Source organism: Colobus angolensis, unplaced genomic scaffold, assembly GCF_000951035.1.
Source record: "Colobus angolensis palliatus isolate OR3802 unplaced genomic scaffold, Cang.pa_1.0 Scaffold42, whole genome shotgun sequence".
NCBI classification, from domain to species: Eukaryota; Metazoa; Chordata; class Mammalia; order Primates; family Cercopithecidae; genus Colobus; species Colobus angolensis.
The window spans coordinates 3344113-3354646 of NW_012117599.1; the positions used below are offsets into that span (position 1 = coordinate 3344113).

The window sequence follows — 10534 nt, forward strand, 5'->3', positions numbered from 1 at the left end:
TAAAGTTTCAAGGTTTGGGCTAAGGAAGGGACGAGCAGACATTTCACTGCTGCTTCAGCATAAGGGTGTAACTCAGTTAATGAATGAGTTAGTGTAGGTAGCAGTGGGATGCCCTTCTTCAACGCTGCCAGTGCAAACCCTCCAAAAAGGCCAGAAAGGGGTTTTTCTGTCTGAACTTGTAATTCTTTTTCCAGATGGTCTGATTGTCTAAAGGGACTTCTAACCCTTCTTATATACCTTTGATTACCACTTCAAGCATGTAGGTTTCATCATATTTGGGAGAAATGTCCAAATCTAGAGAATTCTCTTTTTTGTTTTTGTTTGTTTTTTTGTTTGTTTTTTTGAGATGGAGTTTCCCTCTGTTGCCCAGGCTGGAGGGCAGTGGCGTGATCTCAGCTCACTGCAACCTCCACCTCTCAGGTTCAAGCAATCCTCCCACCTCAGCCTCCCAAGTAGCTGGAATTACAGGCATGCACCACCATGCCCAGCTAATTTTTGAATTTTAGTAGAGATGGGGTTTCGCCATGTTGACTGGGCTGGTCTCGAACTCCTGACCTCACGTAATCCGCCTTCCTCGACCTCCCAAAGTGCTGGGATTATAGGCATGAGTCACCGTGCCTGGCCCAAATCTAGGGAATTCTTATTTCATCTTCAAAGGAGATGGACTCATCCTTTCCCCAAAAACCAGATTTTACAAGGGAGACAGAACAGCGCAGCAGAAATGATCCCAGCCCTAACATCACAAAATACTGTTCTCGGTCCCAGTTCTGCCTCTTGCAGCTGACATGTGACTCTGCAGCAGCGACTCCTTCCTTGTGATTCTGTTTCCTCACTTGTCAAGGACGGATCGTGTGCCCCTCACCTCATCTCATCAGATTATTGGATGGGTCTCCAAATCCAACTAAAATAAAGTATTTGAAAGTACTTGAAAAGTATCATACAAAAAAGTCACGGGAAGCAAATTTGAAGAGATCATCGAGAAATACATTTTCCCAAAATCTTAAAAAATGACTGCAATACTCACAGGTTCCTCAACAACAACCACCACAAAAGCAGTGTGAGATCAATGGAAAAAATCGAGCCTCATTCTCACCCCTGCCTTCACTGATTCCCTGGTGCAGAGTTCATTCCACAGTGGATTAGTGACCAGTTCCCCAAAAGTCTCTATCTGCCAAGTGATACCAGGCAGAATTCATGTGAGACTAGAACTCAATCTTCAGAACTAAAGATTGTATAGAAAAAAGATAAAGGAAAAGAAATTTAACATTTTTTGAGAATCCAACGGATATCAGGTAATTTTTTTTGCATTATTTCATGGAATCTTCATAATAATGCTGTAAGAATGGCATTTTATAGGTAGAGAAACTAAGGCCCAGTGAGATTAAATGATTTATTCAAGGTCACATGGCTACAAAGTCACTGAGGAGAGATGTAATCCATGATCTTTCTCTTGGACCACTTAGGTCCAGAAATCCAGAATAGGGTGACCCGGATGATATTCTGGAAACATGGCATTATTTACTGTGAAAAGAAATTACAGCTCAACATGAAGCAGAAATATTGCTGCTCATATCTCTCAGGCAGAACTTTGACCGTCACAGCTCTAAAGAGCTTCATTCGTGCTGTGTTCTACGAAGCTTTGCCATCATCCAAAAAAACAAAGCAGTGGTGCCACAGAGCAGAATGGCCACATGTGTCAACAGATGGAGAGTTACCTGCACCACGCTAGTCGTATCGCCCACATTGACCAGAATTTTGTCACCAGGAGACTTCCTGGACAAGATACCGGCGATCACGGCAGGATCCACGCAGTACTTTTGGCCAATGGTCTGCATCGTGGGTTGATATTTCAGGAGGTATGGCATGTCTATTTCAGCCAGCCTTTCAGAAGCACGAACTCCTAAACCAAACACAAAAGGAAGGATGCAGCTTGGTGTGACTTATGCTGCAATGGGAGCTCAAGAGGAGAGAGAAAGAACAATCCAAGGATCTGGGTAGAGGTCGAGGACTGAGAATCCCAGATTTTGGTCTTAAATCTTTAGTAGTGGCCGCTCCCTGACCTGAGGTTAGGACTGTCCTCCCGTGAACTTGAGTCAGCATCTCCTGAGCCAGGGTCCCCTATGGCTCTCAGTGCTCTTCGGCTGGGCTCTCAGGCGCTGCTCTGGCCCGCCCAGGACAATTCCATGGTGATAGGAACCATTGATCCCATTCTAAGCACACCAGTAAAATAAAATGTGCCTGCCTATCAGCTGCAACATGACAAGAAGGAGAAATTCTCCCAAACCCTTCAATAAGTCTTTAGATAGTGTTCCTCAACAAGTTTGTTCACAATTGCAGTTTTCCACTCCTAAACGACACCAAGAAATCATATGAGTTTAAACCTTTCTGAAATAATAAGAATGCTGGGCAAAAGGAAAGCCAGTATTAATCTACTTGGCTAGCCTTACCTTCTAGGTGCTTTTATGGTTTAAAAAGAACTCTCGACCGGGCACAGTGGCTCACACCTGTAATCCCAGCACTTTAGGAGGCCAAAGAGGGAGGATCACCTGAGGTCAGGAGTTCAAGACCAGCCTGACCAACATGGTGAAATCCCATCTCTACTAAAAATACAAAATTAGCCAGGTGTGGTGGCACATGCCTATAACCCAGCTACTCGGGAGGCTGAGGGAGGAGAATTGCTTGAACCTGGGAGGTGGAGGCTGCAGTGAGCCGAGATCACACCATTGCACTCCAATCTGGGCAACAAGACAGAAACTTCATCTCAAAAAATAAAAATAAAAACAAAAAATAAAAAGCACCCTTATCCACATTGTGTCGGTCAGAACTCAGAACAACACTGTAAATACTGTACTGCTAGCCCCCTTTCCATGGATGCAGGAGGCAGCTAAGTGACTTGTTCAAGAAGCAGAGCTTTGGGACCCCATACCCGGAACCTGGAACTCTTTCCAACACTCTGTAGCGCGAGGCATGGGAAACAGTGAGAGCCAGGGGGACAGGCTGAGAGGGCGAGAGCTCATAACTACCACAGTAGTTCAGGCCGTGACGTCTTCCAGTCCCACAAGATGCTCCAGGGGTGTCCAGGGTCTGGATGTTTCCATAGCATCCCCAGTTGCTGCTTTCAGACAAGTCTGCAAGTTGAGAAAAGTTCAGCCTAAGGCACGGAACTAGTTCTTATCATTCTGCTGTCCATGAATAAAATTACGTTAATAAAAGTAACTATAATAAAATCAATGACATCACCCTCACTCTGCAATTGAAACTGTTGAAATTTCAATGAGACATATCCCAATAAATGATCACAAAAACTTCCTCAGTACTAAATTCTCACCTGCTCCCCTGCAGACATGAGTAACTATTGGAGCTACTGAAGCAGTTACGCTCTTTGTAAAGCTCTGGTGCCCTCTGACGTTGTCAGGTGGTATCTTGGAACACATCAGAGAGGATCTGTTCCCTGTAAAGTAGTCCTCATCTGACTTTTTTTTTTTTTCTAAGACGGAGTCTGGCTCTGTCACCTAGTCGGAGTGCAGTGGCACGATCTCGACTGTTTGCAACCTCTGCCTCCTGGGTTCAAGTGATTCTCCTGCCTCAGCCGAGTAGCTGGGATTAAAGGTGCATGCCACTACACCCAGCTAATTTTTATATTTTTAGTAGAGACGAGGTTTCACCGTGTTGGCCAGGCTGGTCTCGAACTTTTGACCTCAAGTGATCCACCCGCCTCGGCCTCCAAAGTGCTGGGATGACAGGCGTGAGCCACCGCGCCCAGCCTCATCTTTCATCTTACGTGAACTCTGAGCACTTCTCCGTCAAATACGCCTAACTTGTTGCTCTGATGAAATATTTATGTTTGCTCTGAAGAAACAAGTATAAAACTTGGATGTCTCTGGGATATCAACCCAGATCCAAAGTAAGGCACTGCTTGTAAATGGGGATTTGAGGCTGGCTACACTTTCTCTCAGGTACACTTCTAGATAAGAGCCTAAGGCTGCAGAAGGGAGTGAAGGAGAGAGGCATGGGACCAGTCTCCACATGGGATCACCCACTTTCCACTTCTTCCCTTCCTGTCTTTATCCTTTCCATCTCTCTCTACCTGTCATTCCAGTCATCATGGAAGGGGAGGAGTGGTTTCAGACACTCAGGATTTCACAAAGGCCATTGAAGAGGAGAATGTTCCTTCTCTTCACCTCAGGAGGAGGGTGCATGAGTATTTCGATCTACAATTCACACAAGGTGGGTGCACAAGTATTTATAATATATCTACAATTCACACCAGAATGGGGGCACATGAACCAGTACTGAGATACCTACAGTAGGCAGGAAATTGCTCCTTTTGAGAATCATGTCACCATTATAAGGCTGTAAGAATGTCTCATTAGATTACCTTTTTGTTTATTCATTTATTTATAGACAGGGTCTCACTGCTACCCAGGCTGGAGTGTAGTGGCATGATCATGGCTCACCACAGTCTCAACCTCCCAGGCTCGACCTATCCTGCCACCTCAGTCTCTCAAGTAATTGGGACCACAGGCACAAGCTACCACACCTGTCTAATTTTTGAAGAGATGGGGTTTTGCCAAGGTGCCCAGGCTGGTCTCCAACTCCCGAGCTCAAGCGATTTGCCCGCCTCAACCTCCCAAAGTGCTGGGATTACAGGCATGAGCCACTGCACCCAGCCAGATTACTCTTTTCAATTTATTTGATCCTTTAAAGTAGATTAGATTATCAAATCTTAATGATTTGCAGATCTTGGGAGATACATCTATTGCATAGAATCACATGTTCTGTGTATTTACATAAATGCATTTTCAGGTTCTATTTTCTTAGAACTTGATGGGGTTGATAAATACTCGTCTTTTGGAGTAAATACTTCTACTTTACAAACTTGTGATAAGTAACCTAAGAGAAATGTGGAAATGAAAAGACTCGATCTTTTATGAAGGTACTAAAAATTAAACCAGCTGATATGTTCTTTTTTATTTTTGAAACAATGCACCTTTATCTTTATGACTAGTGACAAATACCCTTAGTATTGCAGTTGATTGCCTTCACTCCTTGGTTCCTGCCTTGTGGACCTCTCCCTAGCCACACTCTCTGATCCTCAAAGTTCTTTGTATTCCCGATGCTTAGCACCTTGTAGGCATTTTTACATATTTGTTGAATGAATGGGTCAATAACTAAATGAATGACTATAAGACCTCATCTGAGAAATTTATTGAATTTAGAGTCAGGAAAATGTAGCTTCTCCTGAGGAACTTTGCTTCCTCCTTTCATTAAAAAACAAGTAGGCCCGGCGCAGTGCATCACCCTGTAATCCCAGAACTTTGGGAGGCCTGATCACGAGGTCAAGAGTTCAAGACCAGCCTGGCCAACATGGTGAAACCCTGTCTCTACTAAAAATACAAAAATTAGCCGGGCATAGTGGCAGGCGCCTGTAATCCCCGCTACTTGGGAGGCTGAGGCAAAAGAATCGCTTGAAACTGGAAGGCAGATGTTCCAGTGAGCTAAGATTGCGCCACTGCCCTCCAGCCTGGGCGAAAGAGCAAAATTCCATCTAAACAAACAAAAACAAACAAAAACAAATACGTTCCTTTTTCCTCCAGCTGCAAAGCTGACATTCAATCACAGCAACTAAATCAGCCTCAATGTTTAGCTTAGTCACCTGTACTCACTTGCCTTGATTCGGGTTTTCTCTTTGAATTAGTCTTATTCATTAGTCTTATTCTGGCAACCACCTCAATTCTTCTATGGAAATCTATGCTCTAGAAAGAAATTCAATTTGGCATTTTTTATAGTGGACAATGAGCAGCTCTCAATGGTGTATATTTAAAGTCTGGCTTCAAGCAGTGCTGTTTTAAGCCCACCTGGCTTTCCAGAGAACGCCACTCTTTTGTGGGACATTTGGGGAGAGGCTGCTTGTTGGTGGCTGTTCCTAACTCCGGGATTTGTTGGACAGTTTAGGAAAAAAATAATGTTTTTGTTGCATTTTCAAGTATTAGAAGTGCCATTATGTTCCACGCCTATCCTTCTCATCTCCAAAGTCATCTGGAAAAATCAGCCACACTCACCCATCAGGGCAAGGAGGCCCAGTAGCAGCCACAACGCAGGCATGATGACGATCTGGCTCTACGGCTCCTGAAACACTTTTAAAACAAAAATTAGCTTGAGAATACAAAAATGTCAATCATCATCATAACAACATGTAATGTTTCTATAGAAACAGGGGTGAAAAGAACAAATTTCCCCATATCTGACCTAAGAAAATGAATGATTTGAATCATAGTGGAAAAAAGCAAAAGGAGGACAAAGTACTCCATTCATCTTTTCAATTAATCTAAAAATGAGAAGACTCTTACTCAGCCCACAGGAACTCAACACACAGTCAAGTTACCAACTGCTTTATCTCAAGAAGGCAAGAAGCTTTGAATCTTAACCACGGAGAAACATACTGACCTGGCTCCAGACCCTGAAAAGCAAATTTCTGATGCTCATACCTCATCCCAAGAGCCTCTTGATTATCTCCATTATCAAAAGGAGAATTTTGTATGGGTGATTTCTGGGAATTTAGGTCCCTTCTTCTTCAGATTTGAGGAAGGACCACACTTTCCTCAGTGCCCTGGAATGCACACAGGTTGGAAAACATTTCCCACTGCTCTAATCCCAGCCTGGAATCACAGACCCCCTTTATCACCTTGAGCCGTGTTCCCCATTCTCCATCTGTAAAACCCCAGTGTGGCAACAAACCTGGACCGGAGCCCGGGCAGAATGGAGAGATGAGCTACCTCCACCAGCAAATCCCCAAGAAGCTGGCTCATGGGCAGGGGTCCCCGGATTGAACTCATGAGGTGCTCACAAGACTGGAGAACGAACACCTGGCCACCATGGAGCACCCGCTCATGTGCTCTCTCTCTCTTATCCCAGCCATTCCCCTAGTCACCCTCCACGAGTACAGACAGCCCTGGTTCTCCTACTGCCTACCAAACCAATACACAAATACTACCCCGGATAGTTTGCTGTTGACCTTAGGGAATAGTAGGGTTTTGGGACCCTTGTCTCCAAAGTGCCTCCCACCAAGCCCTCCCACTCCAGGGTATATGTCTTCACTGCCCCCATCAGCAGTGCCTGGCAGCCTAGTATTTTGAATTATTCCTCTTATTACATGTGGGAATGTGCAAATAAACATGGCACTTAGTACTTTCATGATGCTTTTCTCATCTCTTTTGTTTGGAGGTTAATCGTATGGGTTGTTTCTTTCAAACACCCAGGAAGAGATTACATCTCAGGATAGAGAGGCTTTAAGGAAGTCATTTGAAGCCAGGTGTGGTGGCATACACCTGTAGTCCCAGCTACTTGGGAGGCTGAGACAGGAGGATTGCTTGAGCTCAGAGGGTCAAGGGTGCAGTGAGTTATGATCACACCACTGCACTCCATCTTGGGAAACAGAGCAAGAGCCTGCCTCAAAAAAATAAAAATAAAAATGGAAGTTATTTGATTTCTGTCTTCTTAAACTGAGGGGGCATATGCCCTTCAGATGCAGTCACGCTTTTTGTTATTCTCTCCACAACATTGAGACAGTCTGTCTGATTTTGCTTAGTTGGGCAGAAAATGTCATGCTCAGTCCCAACACCAAAAAGATTCAGGGATCTGGAATTTTAGCTGGGTCTGCAGGAACTCTCAGATTTAATCACCCAACAGGAGTCATTTATTCAGCACCCTGAGCCTCCAGCAGTAAACAAGAGAGGACAACCAATCCCAGGAGAAAAGAATGGAGAAAGAGCTGCTTGGGTGTAAGAAAAGCTCATGGCCTCATGACAGTGCACCACTGGATTTACGGAAGGACCCTTCAGGAAAAAGCACTGCTCACATTCAAATGCTCCACCCAGGGTACTTCACTCTTTTTGCTGCTTTTCCAGGAAAGAAAAATACTTCCTCTTGGAAACCCAGGTGGAAGGGCCAGCTTTTTTTGTAACAGGAGAACTACCTTGGTTGAGAAGTCACTTCAATGAAAGAGTCTATGTAAATACATGTGCCACTTAATGGAAACACAGAATTACTTTCTGGTTGCTCCTGGGACCGGGTCATCAAGGTAAAGTTTTTCAATTTCATCAGGGAAGAGCAAGAAGTGACAATGGACTTTTTCTTTTTCTTTTCTTAGAGCCAGAGATTCACTCTGTCACCCAGGCTGGAGTGCAGAGGCACGATCATGGCTCACTGCAGCCTTGACCTCCTGGGCGCAAGTGATATTCACACCTCAGTCTCCCAAGTAGCTGAGCCTAGAGGCATATGTCACCATGCCCAGATAATTTTGTGGGTTTTTTTTTTTTTTTTTTTGTAGAAATGGGTCTCACTATGTTGCCCAGGCTGGTCTTGAACTCCAGGCCTCAAGTGATCCTTCCACCTCAGCTTCCCGAGTAGGTGGGATTACAGGCTTAAGCCATCACACCTAGCTTGGAATTCTTAAATGGATGAACAATGTGTTTTGTCCATAAATAAGCATGTTAAAGCAACCCAAACTCTAAGGCCCAACTTTACAAGTGCCGAAAAGTACTGTATGTTTAGAAGAGATTGTTGAGACATCACTCGGGTGTGCTCAAAGAATGTCTGTCAGTTCCCTGTGACTCATTTGTTAATTCCCCTGTGGCTTCCTGCTTAAAACCATTATGAAGATGTCAGACCAAGGCAGCACAGTGGTCATGATGTCAGGCGCAATGTCTCTGGTAGCATCCCTCTTCTCGCTACCCAGAGAGCAAAATAGTAACAAACAGCGAGGAGGTGTCAACAAGCTGGAGCAACAGGCCTGCCAGGCACACTGGAAGCTGACAACCAGATCGTCCCTCAGGAGCTACCTCACGTTCCTGGTGGCTTGGATGGGGACATCTTCTTCTACTCACCCTCTCTCCAGTGAGTACTTTGGAATTCCCAAAGCACTGTGTAAGTCTGTAAGGCATAATGGACCATGTCTTCTTCAGTTCATCAGTTTTTCTGGAGAAGGTGGAAACGGGTATCTTTGGTTTCATGGTTTTCTCACCTTAGAATCTTCTCCATGGCCGGGCGCGGTGGCTCAAGCCTGTAATCCCAGCACTTTGGGAGGCCGAGACGGGCGGATCACGAGGTCAGGAGTTTGAGACCATCCTGGCTAACACGGTGAAACCCCGTCTCTACTAAAAAATACAAAAAACTAGCCGGGCGAGGTGGCGGGCGCCTGTAGTCCCAGCTACTCGGGAGGCTCAGGCAGAAGAACGGTGTAAACCCAGGAGGCGGAGCTTGCAGTGAGCTGAGATCTGGCCACTGCACTCCAGCCTGGGCCACAGAGCCAGACTCCATCTCAAAAAAAAAAAAAAAAAGAATCTTTTCCATGAATGCTCTCAATCTTTACCTTAACCTTAAACAGCATCATTGCAGGTCACTGGGGCCATCCATCCAGCCCAGAAATGTGACGGATTAACACCTCAACATGCTGAGCAATGAAGGTGCCCCTGCCCCACTGTGGTGTCCCCATCTAATCATGAGAGAAGTGAGAACTGCTGTATGCATCCACATTAGGTATGGTCTCCTGCCCTAAGCTGTGTTGTCACCTTTGTTTATTGCTAACATATCTCTGTGCCTACCTACTGATTGTGTGCTGATAGGCCTTTCTTTTTTTAATGTTTAATTTTAATTTTATTTTTAATTACTTTTTGGTTTGTTGGGTTTTGCTTTGTTTTGTTTAAGACAAAGTCTCACTCTGTTGCCCAGGCTGGGGGGCAGTGGTGCGATCTTGGCTGACTGCAACCTCCTAAGTTCAAGTGATTCTCTTGCCTCGGCCTCCCGAGTAGCTGGGATTACAGGCATGCACCTCCATGCCCAGCTAATTTTTGTATTTTTAGTAGAGATGGGGGTTTCACCATGTTGGCCAGGCTGGTCTCGAACTGCTGACCTCAGGTGATCCACCCACCTCAGCCTCCCAAAGTGCTGGGATGACAGGCATGAGCTACTGCACCCAGCCCCTGGGTTTTTTGCTTTTTCTTTTTTTGTTTTTTATTTTTTCTTTTTTTATCGAGACTAGGTCTCACTCTGTTTCCCAGGCTGGAGTGCAGTGGCCCAAAACTGTGGAATCATCTCACCATTATAAGCCTGTAAGAATGTCTCATTAGATTACTCTTGAATTTTTAAAATTGTTTTAATGTTTTTTGTTGTTGTCGTTGTTGTTTTTCTGTTTTGTTTTTTGTTTTGAGACAGGGTCTCACTGTCACTCAGGCTGGAATGAAGTGATGTGATCTCGGCTCACTGCACCCTCGACCTGCCTGAGCTCAGGTGATCCTCCTGCCTCCGCCTCTGAGTAGCTGGGATTACAGCCGTGTGCCACCATGCCCGGCTAATTTTTGTATTTTTAGTAAAGACAGGGTTTCTCCGTGTTGGCCAGGCTGGTCTCAAACTCCAGGGCTCAAGTAATCTGCCTGCCTCAGCCTCCCAAAGTGCTGGGAACCACTAGCACCAGGCCTATTTTTAAATTATTTTTAATTTTTTATTATTTTTACTTTTCACTTTTTTTTTTTTTTTT

At 44.8% G+C, this 10534-nt stretch overlaps 1 protein-coding gene across 2 annotated transcripts in view; it reads right to left on the minus strand.

The window, feature by feature from the left end:
• Positions 1–10534, minus strand: part of LYG1 (lysozyme G-like 1) — a 22956-nt gene that overhangs the window by 6386 nt on the left and 6036 nt on the right. For both annotated transcript variants that reach the window (XM_011956564.1, XM_011956563.1), the window contains 4 exons: positions 8886–8976; positions 6063–6137; positions 3024–3128; positions 1716–1900 (listed from right to left, as the gene is read on the minus strand). In XM_011956564.1, the coding sequence (XP_011811954.1) occupies positions 1716–1900; positions 3024–3128; positions 6063–6105 (333 nt within the window). In that variant the 5' untranslated portion in view covers positions 6106–6137; positions 8886–8976. The remainder of the gene's footprint in view (positions 1–1715; positions 1901–3023; positions 3129–6062; positions 6138–8885; positions 8977–10534) is intronic.